At 39.9% G+C, this 19,124-nt stretch overlaps 2 protein-coding genes across 2 annotated transcripts in view; both read left to right on the forward strand.

Annotated features, from left to right (window-relative positions):
- LOC306773062 (complement C3-like) overlaps positions 1-7,769 on the forward strand; it is a gene marked incomplete at both ends in the record, with an annotated part of 40,351 nt that extends 32,582 nt beyond the window's left edge. Inside the window, 8 exons of the mRNA XM_079262778.1 lie at positions 398-488; positions 619-708; positions 803-920; positions 1,079-1,168; positions 6,645-6,737; positions 6,823-6,906; positions 7,380-7,524; positions 7,628-7,769. Of these exons, the coding sequence (XP_079118904.1) occupies positions 398-488; positions 619-708; positions 803-920; positions 1,079-1,168; positions 6,645-6,737; positions 6,823-6,906; positions 7,380-7,524; positions 7,628-7,769 (853 nt within the window). The remainder of the gene's footprint in view (positions 1-397; positions 489-618; positions 709-802; positions 921-1,078; positions 1,169-6,644; positions 6,738-6,822; positions 6,907-7,379; positions 7,525-7,627) is intronic.
- A 1,264-nt stretch (positions 7,770-9,033) lies between these two features.
- LOC306774338 (histone chaperone asf1b-B-like) lies at positions 9,034-18,507 on the forward strand. The gene is made up of 4 exons (XM_079264352.1): positions 9,034-9,336; positions 10,495-10,610; positions 10,709-10,885; positions 17,710-18,507. Exons 1-4 carry the CDS (start codon positions 9,228-9,230, stop codon positions 17,905-17,907), a joined length of 600 nt encoding a protein of 199 aa, XP_079120478.1. The 5' UTR covers positions 9,034-9,227; the 3' UTR covers positions 17,908-18,507.
- The last annotated feature ends 617 nt before the right edge of the window (positions 18,508-19,124 follow it).

Raw genomic sequence — 19,124 nt, forward strand, 5'->3', positions numbered from 1 at the left:
TGAAGTAATGGGGGTATTTGTTGTTTTTTTTTGTTTGTTGGTTTTGTTTTGTTTTTTGTCACTGCATTTCTAATATTGAGAGGGGAGTGAAAAGTTTACTTTAGTTTACTTTACTTTTGTTTTGTTTTGTTTTTTGTTTTGCCTGAAACACAAACTCACAAGCTGAGGACAACACTTGCCCTCAGCTTGTGAGACTTGGTATTAGTTGTAACTTCAACTGAGCATCATCTTTCACAGGGGATTTTTTACTTACTGTTTCCATCCTTTATTATTGTTGTTTTTGTTGTTGTTGTTGTTGGTAGTAGTAGTAGTAGTAGTAGTAGTAGTAGTAGTAGTAGTAGTAGTAGTAACAATAATAATAATAATAATAATAATAATAATAATAATATCTGTACAGATATAAAGACAAGCATCGTGATGGAACCATGTCAGTCTTAGAAATTGGCTTGCTGACTGGCTTCACTGTTAATACAAAGGACCTTAACTTGGTAAGACTCATATGTACATAAACTCAGAGTTCTCAGACATCTCTGTCTTTTGCCAATTAAACAAGTTTTTTTGTTGGGATCGAATATGAACATTATAAATTTACATATTTGCATGTACATGCCTGTGTAGTTGTCTAAAGGACGTGCCCGCACCATTGCAAAATATGAGGAGAACAGTAGTGATTCAGAAGGAGGCTCACTCATCATTTTCCTGGACAAGGTAACAATACATCAGCATTTCTCCACTCAAGACTTTTTTTTGGTCTGTCTTGTTTGTTCTTCATGTATAGGTCTTTATCTTTCTTTGTTCACAGGTTTCACACACACAACCAGAGGAGATTACTTTTAGGCTCACGCAGAAGCTGAAAGTGGGTATCTTACAACCAGCAGCTGTGTCCATCTATGAATACAACAATCATCCATTTAATAACCGTGAGTTCCAAAGATGACTACTTCTGCTACACAAATATACATATTTGACAATATGCTGGTCAACATTTGAGCTTGAAAGATCCCAACGCCGTCAAATATAACGAGCTGGTGTTCTAAAATCCTGCATGTGGATAAAATATCTTTATCTTACAATACAGGGACTCAGTGTGTGAAATTCTACCACCCAGAGAGGAGAGCTGGACAGCTACTGCGCCTTTGCAGAAATGATGAATGCACATGTGCAGAAGGTAAACAGATTATCTGTTTTTCTGTCATTATCTATTTAACAATAACTAAGTCAAGCTGCAGACGTAGTGTGCATAAAAATCAATGTACATCCTTACAGCATCCGTGGGAATTAAAATGATAAGTAGAACCAGTTGCTGTTTATCAAATGTCCTATTAATCCTCAGCATGTGTGAGTACCTGAAAAGCAGATGTTTTTGGCAGTTTGCTGGGCTGGAGTGTTCAGGTTTGCGTTTATACAATGAGGAGAAGGAAAGAAATTGGCAAGGAATCAGCTGCCCATCAGTCTGGGGAGGGTTATGAGACCCTTTCCAAAACAATTGGGAGTTAATTATTATACAGTGAGAAAGTTTTTTCATTAGTGTAAAATCACTTTGCATAAGTAAACGCCCGAGAGACGAACGTGTGCAATCTTCAGAGAAATTGAAAAAATTAAATCCCAAGAGCCAGAACTCAGAATCTACTGATGCTGGAGTCCAAGACAGTCTAATTAGACAAAGTCTGAAAAAAAAGAAAACACCTCTAAAATGAACAAGACAGCATGTCTTAAGTTTGAAAGGTTGCATTGGAACAAACCGGCAGGCTTTTGAAAGCAACTTCGAGGGAGAGATGAGAACAAAGTGGATGTTTGACCATAACCAGTGTGTTCAGGAGAAACCAAGAAGAAACATTTGATGTAATCTGTCAAACACAGTGATGGAGAATTGATTATGTGGGTTGACTACAGAATCTAAACCCTTTGCAATCATTAAGTCAAGCATGAACTCCTCTGTGCACTAAAGTATTGTAGAGTCGAACATGAGACCATCTGACAGATAAAACTTGGCTGTACCTAAAACCTACACAGCCGTAAATCTACAAAAGAATCACTGAAACTGTCACTAAAAAGGATGTAATGCTAACCACCACACTGCCTTGCATCTGTCCGTCCATACGTACGTACATATGTATGTATGTGTGTATGCATGCATGCAATTGCCCCTTTAACAAAACATAAGAAAAATATTTAAAATTATTGGGGGAGATATTTACCATGTATCAGCATGTGTTAAGCCAGAATTCGGATTTTTAGCAAAGTTTTTACCATAAAGTAATGCAAGATGTCTCAGAAACTGTATGTGTCAAATATGTCATGTTGGTTTCTCTGGGTTAGATATACATTAGGGGTGCACCCTGCCTCATGTCTGCTAATTGCTGCGATTGATCCCAGTTTCCTTGTAATCCTGAACTGGAATAAGTGGTGAAGAAAATTAATTTATTAGGGCTGGGCACATTGAGTTATTGTTGCATTCACACATTAACTGATTATTGCTGCTGCTTTTTTTTAATCACACGTTAAAGCTGTTCTTGCCTCATGCTGTATTGTCAGAGAGCACGCAGAAGGAGGATGCAGGTGCGAGTAGGGACAGTTTATTCACAAAAAGAAGAGCGACGAGGATCTGTGGCACATGCTGGCTGGTATGCAGTGAGGACTGCAGTCAGATCAGCGAGACCACACTGAGTGAGAGCTGGCTGGCTGTGATATAGGGCTGTGAACAGGTGAGAATGATGAGCCGGTGCACAGGTGTTTGGTATCAGGCTGCAGACTGGTGATTAGTCGGATGGTGATGTGGAGCGTTTGAGGGAAGGAGGAGAGGACGTAAAAGTACCCCCCCCCCCCCTTTAGGCACACCTCCTGGGGAGCCCTGTTGCCGGCCAGGAGGACGGCACCGAGGCCGCGGAGCTGGCTTGTCCGGGTGAGCGCAGTGGAATTCCGCTAAAAGGCTGTGGTCCAGGACATCCTCCCTGGGTACCCAGCTCCTCTCCTCTGGGCCATAGCCTTCCCAGTCCACTAGATACTGGATACCCTGCCGGCGCCTGGAATACAGAATTTCCCAAACGAGGTTGGCAGGAGACCCATCGATGTCCAGGGCCGGCGGAGGGGTCTCCGGAGGTACTACATCAGCTAATGGGCCAGGAACCACTGGCCTGAGGAGAGATACGTGAAAGATAGGTGAGATCCTGTATTGTGAGGGCAGTTGCAAAGTCTCTGAGACTTCATTAACCCTCCGGAGAATATTGAGGGGTCCTATGAACCGCGGGCTCAGTTTCCTGCAAGGCAGACAGAGGCGAAGATCCCTGGTGGACAACCACACCCTATCCCCAGGCTGATAATTAGGAGTGTCCCGGTGGCGGCGATCAGCTGCCATCTGCTGTGTGCGTACGGCCCTGCGCACGTGCGTTTCTGCCCAGACTCGTTCTGCTTTCTTGAACCAGTCATCAACCGCCTGTACACCAGTGGCCATGGTGTTCCAAGGACCGAGGGAAGGCTGATATCCAAGTACACACTGAAAAGAGGAGAGTTTAGTGGAAGCGTTGCGTAGTGAATTTTGCGTATACTCAGTCCAAGGTAAGAATTCTGCCCAGTCATGCTGACGGTTGTGGCAGTGTGTCCGGAGGAGAAACCTTCCCAGTTCCTGAATGGTGCGCTCTGCCTGCCCATTAGCCTCTGGATGATAGCCTGATGTGAGGCTGGCCGTCACTCTGAGCTTGCCAAGGAAGGCTTTCCACACTTTAGAGATGAACTGAGGCCCTCGGTCTGACACAATGTCCTCAGGTAGGCTATACACCAGAAGACCGAATGAAAGAGAGCTTCTGCAACCTGGAGAGCTGTTGGAAGGGCAGGAAATGGGATCAAACGACATGATTTGCTAAATCTGTCCACAACCACAAGAATGACCGTGTACCCTTGTGAAGGTGGAAGGTCTGTGATAAAGTCCACAGCCAGATGAGACCAAGGTCATTGTGGTACAGGCAAGGGCAACAACTTCCCTGCAGGTGGCTGACGAGGGGACTTTGTTGTGGCACAGAGTGCACATGACATCACATACTTCCTGACATCCTGGGCCAGGTGGGGCCACCAGTATCGGCTTTGTAGTGTGTGGATAGTACGTCGGATGCCAGGATGTCCGGAAGCCAAGGATGTGTGTGCCCACCGTATTAACTGGTCCCAGAGTGTTGTAGGCACAAACTGTCTTCCGTATGGGCAGGAGGCTGGTGCTGGTTCATGTCGAAGTGCCACTTGTATCTCTCGATCAAAGGTCCATGCTACGGGGGCTACCATCATGTTTGGAGGAATGATGGGAGTGCTTTCTTGTCCCACAGTATCATTGTCATGCAGGCGGGAAAGGGCCTCCGCTTTCCCGTTTTTGGTTCCTGGCCTGTAAGAAATGACAAAGTTAAAACGAGTAAAGAGAAGTGTCCACCTGGCTTGGCACGTGTTCATCCGTTTTGCTGCCCAAATGTACTCCAGGTTGCAGTGGTTTGTGAGCACAGTAAATGAGTAGGTGGAACCCTCTAGCCAGTGTCTCCACTCCTCCAGCGCCAACTTTACTGCCAACAACTCCTTGTTGCCCACGTCATAGTTTCTCTTGGCTTGGGTCAATTTCTTGGAAAAGAAAGCACACGGATGGAGTTGAGCTGGCTCACCTGATCATTGCGACAGAACTGCACCAACTCCGGTGTCTGAAGCATCAACCTCTACCACAAAAGCTTGGTTTGGATCGGGGAGCTGCAGAAGTGGTGCTGTGGTGAACTTGGCCTTCTGGGCATCAAAGGCGTTTTGAGCCTCAGGTGTCCAGCGCAGCTTAGTGGGCTTACCTTGCAGTAAAGCCGAGAGAGGGGCAGCGACAGAGCTGAAGTTCCAGATGAAACGCCGATAGAAATTGGCAAAACCCAGGAAGCGTTGGAGATCCTTTATTGTGACTGGGACAGGCCATGATGTCACTGCACTGACCTTCTTGTCCTCCATTTTCACCCCACTGGGACCAATGACGTATCCTAAGAATGATACAGTCTGTGTGTGGAAGATACACTTTTCTGCCTTGACGTACAGATGATGCTGTATCAGCCGTCTTAGGACTTGGTGCACATGCTGAACATGCTGGGAGAGGGATTGAGAATAGATGAGTATATCATCAATATAGGCAATTACGTACCTTGCCAACATGCCCCGCAGTATGTCATTAATAAATGCCTGGAACACAGATGGGGCATTGACTAGCCCATTTGGCATGACACAGTACTCAAAGTGTCCAGAGGTTGTGCTGAAGGCTGTCTTCCACTCATCACCTTGTCTGTTGCACACCAGATTATAAGCACTACGTAGATCCAGTTTCGTGAAGTATCTGGCCTCACGCAGCTGTTTGATGGCGCTGGGCACGAGTGGGAGTTAGTATCTGTACTTCACAGTGATGGCATTCAAACCCCGATAATCGATACAGGGCCTTAGTCCACCATCTTTCTTCTTAACAAAGAAGAAACTAGAGGAGGCTGGAGGTGTGGACGGGCGGATGTAACCTGTGCACAAAAGGGACCAATTGCTGAGACGACTTCTTTTTTGTCCAATCACTGGAAAGGATTTGCAAATTTGACAAAAAACTGAATAACTTGAAACGTTTAAATGTTACAAAGACCAAACGTTGTAGCACATATCTCCTGAATGAGCTGAACAGTTTGATATTTGAATGGTTCAAGTGAGGCAAAAGGTGTAGGAGGAGTAATGTGCCAAACATTTTGCAGGAAAGACAAGAACTTGATGAACCGGACACTGCAAACTGGTGCAGAGCTCTGAAACCCTGTTGAAGCAGTTTTTAGCTCATTATGCAAAAACAAACCAATCGCTGTGCTGAATTTTTGCAAGGTCCAATCCGCATTTGGTTGGATTGGACCTTGTGATTGGGTCCATCCAATCACAAGGCTATATTTATTTTTTAACAAAACGCTAAGTATCTCAAAAACTGAAAGATTTGAAACGACAAAAGTTGTAGCACACATCTCCTGGCTGAACATGACATGGCAGAACAGGATCTCAATAATGTGAATGCCCATGGGGGCATTCACAGCAATGAGCTTAAAGTAAAACAGATGATAAATGAAATAGGAATTCATGAGACATAGCAAAAGGTAAATTTTTACTGAAATACATAAAATTAAAAGCTTAATTGGCATTACAGTTACATGAAGTTCACATAATGAACCAGTTAATGAAAAACAAGTAAAAATTGTACCTCATTGGCCGCATCAACTCCAAGGGAATAAAAATGTCCACGGCTTCCCACAAGAACAAAGAACTCATCTCCATTCTCCTGGCACATACATGCAACCTGTCTCTTGCACACACCACATGCACAGTGCCTCATGTGACTCCCAGAGTGCACCAATCAACTACATCCCCGGAGCAACAATGTGGACCAGTGGAATAAAAAGAAAATGTTTTACCCTTTCTTCTATACACTTCCATCTACATAAACAACATGCTTTTACATTAACTTACTGAATGAAAAAATAAATAAATAATAATTATTGAACATTTTATGAACTACTACTTGGATATGATTATATATCGAATGTGAAAATAATCAACTAAATTTATGACAGGTGCTTCTGACGCCGCTGCAAACGGTGCATGGATTAAAGTTGTCCTCATTGTGCTTCCAGAGAACTGTAGTATGCAGAGGAAGGGCAAAATTAGTAATGATCATCGCTCAGCAAAGATGTGTGAGAGTCATGCAACTGTCAAAATAGATTATGGTAAGTGTTTGTTTTTTGTCTTTTTGTATCAATAGAAGATGGTCACTGTAAGTAAGCTAACAGTCTGTAACTGCTCTGTCTTCAGTGTATAAAGTGAGACTGGAAGAGTTTACAGACGGTTTGTCCACTGATATTTACACAATGCAGGTTCTCGACACCATCAAAGAAGGTGGGTTTATTTCCGTTCGACATTCACTGTTAAAGCCCTATTTTCTCCGAGGCTGTTCTTAAATTTCTTCGCCTTTTTGATTTTGAGCGTCACAGAAATGTTTTCCATGAAGACATAAATATTGGACGTTATTGGATTCAATGAATCTTTCTAAACATGTATACTTAATATGAATGTGTTTGAAAAAAAATGTATTACTATTTATTACAACATTGTGTTTCATTTTTAGAACATGGGACTCACTTCTCATGTTGTCATTGTATTATAGAGTTTCAATTTATTGTTAGAGATGACTCCAGTCATTAAGACAGACTGATTCAACAATCAAAGACAATTTTTTTTTAAACCAAACTCAAAAGATGGTCAGAAAAACAAAAATAATCATTTGTAAAATAAAAATGAACAAATCAGTTTAATTTAATATCAACTATCTGTTTACAACTAGACTATCCCTTTGTTTATTTAATTTGCAGGAAGTTCCGATGTGGGTCCTCAAGGTAAACGTCGTGTTTTCCTCAGTTACCGGCACTGCAGAAAAGCTTTAGACTTTGAAATAGGCAAAACCTATCTCATCATGGGAACGTCCAAAGATATTTACACTGATGACAGAAGTGAATCGTAAGTTTATTGTCTTATCAGCTGTGTTTGCTTTCCTCTGTAATAGTGTAAGCATTTAAACAATTAAGCTTTTTTTTTTCTTTTTTTTTAAAACTTAATTCAGGTATCAGTACGTGCTTGGTGAGAAGACCTGGATTGAGTACTGGCCCACAGACGCAGATTGTGCAACGAAAAAATACAATCTTACTTGTGTTGCCATGGAGAAAATGGTCCAGCAGTATTCTCTCAAGGGATGTCAACATTAGTGTGAGAGGAGTACATGAAAGCTCAGTTTGAATTCATTGATAGATGCAAAGACATTCTTCATTACTGGTAAAACCAGAGACATTCCAGGTTTTATATGCTAATTTTATCCATTCAAAGAAGTCAAATAAACAGATGACCCTGAAATACTTTCCTCTCGTTTTAGACTTTTCTTTTCAGCTTAATTCAAGTTTTTTATTAAAGCTGAATATGTTGTTTATTCAAATTTTTGAAGCTTGTTTTTCATGATGCTGCTGCACACGTGCTTTTGTGGATTAAACTGTCCTCATTCAGCTATTTTAACAAATAAAGCAAGTTCAGATGCTAGGTAAAAAAAAGTCCTGGTTGTGGTCCTCTTTGACCGAACTTGATAAGCAGATCAAATAATTCAGTTAATCTGCATGAGATGTGCTGGAGCTCAACATGCAACAAAACATGCTGAGCAGTGATCCCAGAGGACCATGACTGAGATGCATTGCTGAACTATTTTATACCTCAAACTATTCCTGAAAAGTGTTTGTCGTCAAATTGGAGACTTAGTTCTACTCACAAAAAGAACAACAACAAATAGCTGTCAATAATAAATATGTAACAGAGTTTAGATCAGTGATATCTGTCACAATAACATGACTGCCAGGATCCACATTTTCCTGGCAAAAAGTTGGCCAAAGGATCACGCTCCCTCTTTGTCCTCTTCTATGTTTCCTGTCATGATGCAACCTATGATCTCTTTATCAAATTATCCATATGTGCTTCACTTCACTTGTCTGTGATTTCAATGCTATGAGCACTTGGAGAATAAATTTGTGCTTTAGACATGTTTACCCATCACAGGGCAGACATATGTTACGCAGTGCTTCTTGATAACTGTGCAGATCAAATAATTCACAAATTTAAATATTGATATTAAGTAACTGAATTATTTTTTCACCCATACTTTTAATAATGGTTTATTGTTTACAAAGTTAAAAAAATTACTCATATTGATCCCTTTTCACAACAAACAAAGTAAGAGGCAAGTGGAGCCTAAACACTTGTCATTAATTAAATACATATATGTGGCACGTGTTGACAAAATTATTAATGACAAATATTTATTATTTTATCAACAAGATGCGTTTTTAATCTTTCACCAACTCACAGACCTTCCGAGTGAAATCTGTTGTATGACAAACGAACCCGAGGGGGCAGCACTAATGAAACATGTCATTGTCGGGAAAGAAGAAGAAGAAAAAGTGACGCATTTCCGTTTACCAAGACGGGGGTGGGACATGTTCGTATGATCAGAGAACTAAAATCAAGCTGCAACTTTCACGCGTGCATCCCGGCAGCTTCACTTCGCGTGAGTTAGGTTATGAAACACAACGACAGTTAAGTACTGTGTGAGACTTCTGACTTTGTTCACGTAAGGCAGAATAGCTATTTATTTTCTAAGGTTAAGTATCTCGTAAGAATCTGCTATGGCCAAGGTACAAGTGTTAAATGTTGCTGTGCTGGACAACCCGAGCCCATTTGGAAATCCTTTTCAATTCGAAATAACCTTTGAATGCATGGAAGATTTGCCGGAAGGTAAGTGTTTATTTTAGTTTATGTGTGATACCATTTATGTTACTCTGTATGTGTTAGCAATAAAATACATTCAAGGTCTGTACGTCTTTATATCAGGTTCACTATTTATGCATTTGATGTACAGCAAATTATTACTAAAAGGCTTAGTTTGTTCGATTACAATTCATTCCTGGTCGTCTTTTAACTATTCAGCAACATTTAGTCTGGCGACTTATTAAAAATTGGCGCTGGCGCGTTTGTGCTTAAAGACCCGCCTCCTGCGTGCATTGATTGGTGTAAAGGTCTTCTGGGTCTTCTTATCCGAGAAGATGATTGGCTGATTGCGAAAAGTTTGTGGGAGAAGAAATAAAGGTTTTGAGTTGCCGCGAACGGTGAAGAAACGCTGGAGGGAAACCACAACCAAAGTAATGTGAAAATCGTAACTGATGTTTGCCAAGTTAAGGCCTATTTGATTAAAATAAAATAAAATAAAATAACGATGATTTTTTTTAAAAAAAACAAAAAAAAACCTGTCAATCTACCAGGTCTGTAGTGAAAATAAACAGACGTTTGTACGTCTACTAAAGTCAAAGAATACTCTAAACGTGGGCTCTTAGTTTACGAACCTGTCATCGAAACCCTGAAGTTCCACCCACTGCTTTTTACTCATATTTTTAATTAAAGTTCATAAACTGTTCATAGTTTATTCTAATCTTTACTGTTAGTAAAGGTGGCTGATTTGGGTTTTAATGAGCAAACTGATTGATACTGAATAGTAGATATTAACCATCCACTTTCCTAAAAGCTGAATCAGTTTACCTTATTATCTTGGTATACTTTATCCACAGTTCATTTTCACTTAGTCCACTACAAAATCTCACTAGACAAGGTAACAGATAATCATCACACACCCATGCAAACAATCAATGATGTATGAAAAAATATGCCATAGATACTGAAAAGAACAACCCCTTAAACAGTTAACAAACCCATCTTAACAAACAAATCCTCTATTGTTCTCAAAGTTTTTTTTTATTTGGTTATTATATTGCCTCACAAATCCTCTGTGTTGTGGACTTTGAAAAATCTGCTGTGCTCTAAGATGTCTTTGAGTGCAGTTCTAAAGTATAAAAAAAAACTGTTTTTACCTTAGGAGATATCTCACTCTTGTCCTTTCAGATCTGGAGTGGAAGATCATCTATGTGGGTTCTGCTGAGAGCGAGGAGTACGACCAGGTTCTGGACTCTGTTTTAGTTGGCCCTGTACCAGCTGGCCGACACATGTTTGTGTTTCAGGTGAGCTCTTGGAGGACATTTTGTTGTTCTGTTTTATTATACTGTGAAATAAAAAAAAAAAAAAACCTAACATAATTTAATCTGCTACTTTTCACAAGGCTGACGCTCCTAACACTGGCCTGATTCCAGAGAGTGATGCTGTAGGGGTGACTGTTGTCCTTATAACCTGCACATATCGTGGACAGGAGTTCATCCGCATTGGTTACTATGTCAACAATGAATACACAGACCCAGAACTACGGGAAAATCCACCTTTAAAACCAGACTACTCTCAGGTAACACAAACAAAACTACAGTGATGGCAGTCAGTGATGTCTAGTTATTGATGAAAATGTCTCCTGAAACAACAACACACGTGTGTAGGAGTTTTCTGGATGGGTGGGGCGAATCTCTCTGCATTGAGTGAGACAAGTTCAACAATGAAGAAAATCACATGTAGGTCTTAAAAACGCTGCTGCAAAAGTTTGTACTTGATGTTCACAATAGTCATTTTATATTTCTGTATACAACAATGATGTTCACCACAATGTACAGTTTGATGGCATTGTGAAGACCACAACCCTCCTAAGAGTCGATCATAACATAGAAGCAGAGGAGATGAGGTTATGCTGAGGGAAGAGAACAGGGACTGCTCAGGCAGAGACAGATATTGCTCACAGTCCTTTGGCGCTGCAAACAGGTACAGTGCAAGTCCTAGTGAGGAAGTAAATGTGGACCTAGTGAATATTTGTTGTATTGTAACCTAATTTTTGAGAACGTGATTTATATTTGTCTCCTGCAGGTTTGAGCTTTTATGCTGATAAACAGAAGTTCCTTGTAATATTAAGGCTTCCTGTTTTGTTGTAATATACAGTAAAATATATAGTTATGCAATAAGTTAATACTGCAATAAATAATAGCATGTTGGGGTAATATGTAGCTAGGATCACCTCAGTTCCACAGGCCTAGATTTAGTCGTATAGAATTGTCTGCAGAGTACATCAGTGTAAGCTAGAAAACGAAACAAAAAAACCTGCCAAATACTTAGAATCAGATGAGATAAATTTCAGTACAACCCCTCCAAACAGGACCAGGTAGACTGAGGCAGCAGCCAAAGAGTGGTACACCTTTAACTGCTGAGCTATAGAATAACATAAAATAGACTCATTTGTTTTTTACTGATGATTAATTTCGAGATAAACTGTTACAGAGGTGCATGACCTAATGCAGGGGTTGGCAACCTTTAACACTCAAAGAGCCATTTCAACCCAGTCTCCATGGTAAAGGCAACACTGGGAGCTGCAAACACTTTTTGACATTTGAAATAAAGACGTTACCTTTATTGAGATATATATATATATATATATATATATAATATATATATAAATAAATAAAATCCATGTTTCAGAACATTTTATTTATTAAATGAACATGTTTTGAACTCTTACAAACTCTTTCAAATGAATTAAAAAGCTGAACTTAAATTATCCATCTAGCAAACAAAAATGCCGTGAGCCGTCATCCTTTGGGCTTTCGGAGCGTGTGCGGAGCCTTGACCTGATTTAAAAAATACAATGGAAAAACGAGCCCTATTTCACTGAACAATGAAAATAAATATTTGCAAACTAACTGCCTGAATATTTATTTTACCTGGTTAATGGGACTTCTGCTCCTGAACCTCTGCACCTGCAAATCAGGACCGTCGGAAGTCACTTTCATCTTCACGCAGGACTGTAAGCTGCCGTCTGTGAGACGTGAGCGATATTTGTTTTTAACATAGTTCATAGTAGCTTCTCACATGCATATGTGAATCCGAAGATCGACAGGACTCCAAATGCATATTGCTTCATGTTTTTGTGGGTGTCGGGGATGGCATTCCATGTTTCAAACACGAGTTTGTCCGGTCTTGGAAGGTTCTCAATATCACTCCATTTGTGATTCTGAGCAAGAGTTGCCCTCTGACGGGAAACATCTTCAAGTTTATCTCCCAGCCTTTTAAACCTAGACACCCATATATCTCTGTCGGCTATGTCAGCCAACTCCAGCTCAAGATCAGGTGGACTTACACCTGCAAATGCTGTCACATTTAACAGGGAGGGGTCGATGGTCAGGGGAGTGACGGGGAAGGACAGTGTGGCTTTTTCCTCAATGAACTCACGGAATCATTTCCCAAACAATGCTTACATTGTGGTGATTGCAGACTGCAAATACTCTGAATTGATCACCTTGTGAGCTTGTTTGAACTCCCTTAGGTAGGGAAAGTGATACAGTTTTCTTCTCTGTAAATCTCTTGCGAACACTACCAGCTTGCACTCAAACGCTAACACCTCTTCCAGCATGTGTAGCGCTGTGCTTCCTCTCCACTGAAGAGTTGTATTCAGCGCATTCAGGTTGGCTGTCATATCCACAATGAAATGCAGTGTTTCCAGCCACTCTGGCAGCTCCAGCTCAGGAAAGGTGAGCCCTTTGCTGCTCAAGAAAGTTTTCACCTCTCCCAGACATGCAGCAAAACGTTTTAGCACTCCTGCTCTGGACAGCCACCGCACTCTGTTATGCAGCAGGAGATCAGAGTACGTGCTCTCCATCTCATCCAGTAATGAGCGCAACTGACGGTGATTTGAACCTTTTACCATTATTTTGACAATCTGAATGACAACATTCATTACCTCTGTGCATTCTGAAGGAAAGGTTTGAGCGCACAGTGCCTCTTGGTGAAGGATGCAATGAAACGTCAGAAGCTTTTATATCCAGTGACTTCTGCAGTAACGCCACAAAGCCCCTGTGGGCTCCAGTCATACTCGGTGCTCCATCAGTAGCCACTGACACCAGGTGGGTTGTTTTTAATTCTTTGGCTCTTAAACAATCAAGCACAGCCTCACAGATGTCCTCCCCCGTGTCTGGCCTTTTATCCTCCTTTATATCAGCTCAACTATATCTTCCTGTGGTCCATCAAAGTTCATATATTGGCAGAACAGCGCTATTTGTTCAATGTCACTTTAGTCTTTGGTCTCATCACAGGTGATGGAGTACGCTGCGGCTGAATTGATGTCTTTAATTAGCTGTTTTGTGATCTGCCATTTTTATGGTTCTGTCTTTGACAGTCTTGGCAGAGAGGGGCATCTCTTTGATTTTCTGTACAATTTCAGTCTTGTTTTTAAATTCCGTGTTTTGAAATTTTAATGACTCTTTCATATATTCTTCATCTGTGAACGGCTTCCCATGTCTGACTATTTCCTGAGAGGCCACAAAACTTGCATAGGTAGTTGAATACGCAGACTTCACCCACTTCTTGAATTGATTTTTCCTCAGATCAGCCTTCCGTATCAGTTCTGAAACTGCTTTTTTTTTTTCTCTTCTCCCTCAGGATATACAAAAGCAGTGTTTATTTTGGAAATGCCTCCTGACATTTGACCTTTTATTGTTGGCCAGTTTTTCACCACAAATTAGGCAGACTAGTAACCCTATCCCGTCAGCGGTAAAAACAAATTAATCTGCCCAGGCATCATTAAATGTTCTATTTTCTTCAGATATTTTTCTTATCTTAGATTTCTCCATACTTAGCCTACCTGGGGTTGAAAGTCTCGATCAGTGTATACGTACAGCGATTACATACATACAGCGATTTGGCGTGCTGTCAGTGTGACTCATATTTTGAGCGACGAAAAATAATGCAATATCTGTGTAATTTTATTTTAATATTTTGAGATCACAGTAAGTTTACAATTTAAAACTACAATTAAATAAATGAACAAACATAAATAAAATACTTTGTTCAGATATCGTGTAGTTTTGGTGTGCCTGGACTTTCCGCACATGCCGGCTGTCAAATCTGCCTACTAACCATAGCTGCTGACACGTCAAGTGCCGTCAAACACCTCTGAAGTAGGCGAATTCTGATCACAATTATACAAGGTCAGAAGAAAGAAGTTACTTCTACTACAAGTTTTGGAGATAACATACACTTCAATCGGAAACTTATAATTTATTTTCCCAAGCCACGCAGAGCCGCAACATAAGGATGAAAGAGCCACATGCGGCTCGAGTCAGAGAGCTTAACTCCTAGAAAATGATAGGTTCTTAGAGTTTCAGGGTTTACTACAATATTTCTAACTGTGGAGGAAGGCCTCTTGATTACAGTGGCCTTAACAGCAGTGCTGTTGGAGAGTTGGAGATGGAGTAGACAGAGAATTCAGTGATTGGGCTCTACATGTTTAAAGTGTAAAAACAGTCCTTTGCTGCCCTCTAGTGCTCTTTAAATATACAAGAATAGGCAAAAAATGAATCAAGAATGAGGTCAAGCATGACAGATTTCTTATATACACTTGTTAATATCATAGTTTTCCTTTTGTGTGTGTGTGGTTTTTTTTGTTGTTGTTTTTAACATGCCAGTAGAAGCACATTGTCAATTTCTGGTATGTATATGAATCAAATCAAAACAAATATTTTATTAATCTTAAAAGGAAATTTGTTGTTTCTTTGTAAATATTAGTAGTCATTGTGCTCAGATGTACATGTAGATGCTTGGAAAGTCACTATCACTCTTCTTCAGACTTGTATATAGCAGACATTAAATATCTAGCTGAAATCGTTGAAGGACCTAAACTTTAAGTAAATTCTGCTCTGGTCTGTCTTGTTTACTGCTTCATTTCACCATTTCCAAACCAATTTTGTTGCTGATCTTTTGCATAATGACCAACAAGGCTCCATCCTTGTAATATTTATTTTATTTTTTATTCTTTACTCACTCTTTAGAAGTTTTCTTAGGCATTTATATCATGTCCAGAAGACATACGATTAAACTGCAAAATGTTAGGTTTATTCGGAGACTATATGATAAATAACAGTTGAAAGTAACAGTTATCACATTTTTTTTTACATTTTTATCCTAGTAATTATTATGAAGCCACTTCTTGTCAAATGTAAAGCTCATTACTGTCAATTAAAGTTGTCAGGTGCAGCTAAAGATTAAACACAGACAGAAATGTTGACTCTGTCTAGGAAAAAAAGAGCAACAGTAAGGATCCTCTATGGCTGGAATAAAGCAATATCTGTTTTTGATGCACAACATTGCCAAAAGCTAGCTGAGTTGGTTTATTATAGTATAATTAATTTTCAGTGATGAAAAGATTGCTGGAGGAAAAATGATAAATATGTGTGTAGATGCTATTGTTTGTTTTAAACGTCAATAGTTATTTTTCTCTTGGAACCAAAGACCTGAGAGAATGATATGCAGATGGAAAAAACATGGGCGTTGTTTATTTGTGTTTATTTTTACGAAGTACTTTTAGTAATAAATTCATTTTGTTGTTTTTTGTTTTTATTTGCCTTTATGGTACTATGTGTATTGATATATTCATTTTAGCATTTATAATCTGGCAAATGAGGCCCTGTGGATTCTGCTTCAGAAGCCTTAGATTCAACATGCATTTTTACACATACCAAAAAAACTCCAGGTAGACTAAAGGTGGGAAAACCTGAATTGGTGTTTTACAAGTTCAACCATTCAAGTTATGCTTTAGAAGTAACCTACTTGGAAAAAATCTCTGTATTTAGTATAATCCATCATTTTCAATTATAACCAGTTTTTAAGTCTGCTGATGAAAGAATCCTGGTAACATGATGCTATCACCACCACGTTTCACTGCAGCAATGATATTCTTTGGATGATAAAAGGTGTTGGTTTTGCCTTAGACGTATACTTTTTATTGGCTGCCAAGAAGTTCAGTTTCACACCAGGGTAGTCCCGGAGGCTCTGTTTGAATTTGGATTGGATTTCGGAAAAACTTTGCACCATTTGTTTGCGTTGCTTTCGTGCTCCACTTCTCTCAAGTGGACCAAGCTGAGTAGACACAATGCATGCAGTTACAGCAGTATTCTGGGAGACAAATTTTCACACAATGAATACTGATCAACAGGAAAGAAAAGAATCTCCAGTCATTGTTTGACCAGGGCCCCAAACAGCAAGTTTGCCACAAGTAATCAATGAGGCAACACTTCTGCAGTCTTGGTTTTTTTTTTTTTTTTTTTAAACTTCAAACCTGATATGGTTTTCACTAAAAGCTGTCCAGCATGAGCAGCAGGAAATGCCATGAGATATCGGTCATGTTGCGGCAAGAAATGTCCAAGTGGAGCCCTTCCTCTCTTTGGGATACTGGATGGCATTTCACTTGTAAGTGAACCAACACCACCAGTTTCCAAGCAGACCAGAGTTCACTTTTTTGGTCTGCACCAGAATCTGTACGTTCACACGTAAAGGAAAAGTGTAACAGGGTTCATTCAAATCAGACCAAACAGTGCTACTGGGAATGCACTCAATGTCTGATCTGACCAGTGGACCTTCTTCCATAGATTGTTTTTTTTAGTTGTTTATTTCTTATATTTCATAAGCTCCTTCACGGCTGAGAAAAGGCAGGAAAGATTTCCCGACCAAACTCGGTTTATTTGCCTCCTCTCACTAAACAGCCGAGAAAGAGAAAATTGTTGGTGGAAAAAGCTGCAAACTAGAAAAGCTCAGGGTGCAAACCTCTGCCATGGCATTTAAAAAATTCCTGGATCCAATTGGTGATCTGGATCATCAAAAAAAAATTTAAACCTGTTCTTTCTTTTCACATTTCCAACAACTCACAAAAATTTTATTAAAATCGGTCCATAACTTTTTGAATTATATTTAACACAGATAAACACTGGTAAAAACATAACTTCCTTGACGGAGGTAAGACAAAAGCCTTGGATCACGCAAGGAGCAAAACCAGAGGGGGAGGAGCCAAGACAGGGTACTACTTTCACATCTTGCTCGCTCCCCAACATTACCTACCCACTCTTTAACACAAGTGAATCTAGTTTAACTAATTACGAGGCTGATCTGTAACACCAGAGCTTATTTATCGGAGAGGGTTTGACTATATATGGATTCACGATGACTTGATTAAATTGTGTTCTTAAAAGATACAGGACTGCTTAATTTAAAAAAAAAAAAAAAAAAAAGACAAATTGTCATTTTTGCAGTAAATTATTATTTAGTTATTGGTGACTTTTGGTTACTAACAGCAATTATATTTTTGAAAGACACCTAGCAGTATCTATTTCTGACTTTTCCTTGACATTACTTTCATTATTGCAGCTCCAGAGGAATATCTTGGCTTCCAACCCACGTGTTACCCGCTTTCATATCAACTGGGAGGGCTTGGCAGACAAGATGGAAGACAGTGAAAATGTTGATCCCTCCCCCAACATCAGTTGTATGCTCCCCCCATCCTGTATACCTGGAAAGATGCCACCCCTTGGACTGATGCCGGACAACTCCATGGATTGCATGTAAGAGTCATGGAATTCATATCACGGACAAAAAGCTCTTTATATCTATATAATCCCCCACATCTAAATCACACATGTGAGAATGACAACATGGGTGTGTCTCCTTGACACGGGAACATTAACAGGACATTCTGATGCAGTATCATGGACATCATCTCTGTGTGGCACACAAAAATGGGATGGACCTGAAATTGTTACCAACTTTGGTTCTTCTCTTGTATGCTCTCTTCAGAACACACTCAGATCTGTACGGCCAGGGCTGCCTTAATGTTTTGCTTTGTCTTAGATAATGTTCATTTTGAGACTTGAAAGTTTTGCTTATGCACTGATTTGAGTATGCATTTTCTGTAGTCCATTTATCCTTTGAGGCCTGCCCATAAAAATCTTTGGTTAGGTATGGCATCATATTCAGTAGGCTATTTACAGGAGGTAGCTTCATTGACTGTCATCTTTGTATATTGGGTAACATGCACCAAACAGGAAGTTAAAGGAGAATTGATGATATATTTTCAAGTTGTGTGGTTGACTGTATATAATATGATCCCAGCGCTTATTTTTTCTTTAAAACTGAAATGGCACGGTTTCATTCTCTACTTGCTATATTTTCACTGCATTAGTGTTGTTACAGTGATTGCTAATAAAGTCTTTCTTATTTGACCTTCTGCTCCTCTCTGTTTATCGCTGCATCTTCCAGCTGTTGACCTGTGATAAAGAATTCACAGCAGCAGCAGAAAGGTTCAGCACGTGGGTATGTGTCCGCATCAGCCTACTCTCTGCCCTCCCCTTTCTGACTCTTTTCTCTTTTTCTAGTTTCATTCATAAAATGCAGCAGCATTACTCCACCGGTTTCATTCTAGCCTTATGTTGCCAGGCAACTGCAGCACAAAAAGGAGGGGTGGAGGCTGTCTGCTCTCATCCATTTCATCTCAAGCACAGGGACTAACTCCCCTCTTCCATCCATCTGTTACCTCTGTGTGCTTCTCACGTCTGCACTGTTTAGCACAAGGCACTCATGTCCTGTGCAGATTCACATTTCACGGGTAAACCTATTTGTAGCATCAACTACTCTCTTTTAACAGTTCTGCAATGATTAGCCAATCAGCTGTAAAGGAACTCATTTTTATAGTTTAACTAATGTAATTCCTATTTGTTGTGTCATAACATTGTATGAAATTAATAGATATTCTTGAATGCATATTTTTGCATATTGTAAGATAAATG

Source organism: Telmatherina bonti (genome assembly GCF_933228915.1).
Source record: "Telmatherina bonti genome assembly, chromosome: 3".
NCBI lineage: Eukaryota > Metazoa > Chordata > Actinopteri > Atheriniformes > Telmatherinidae > Telmatherina > Telmatherina bonti.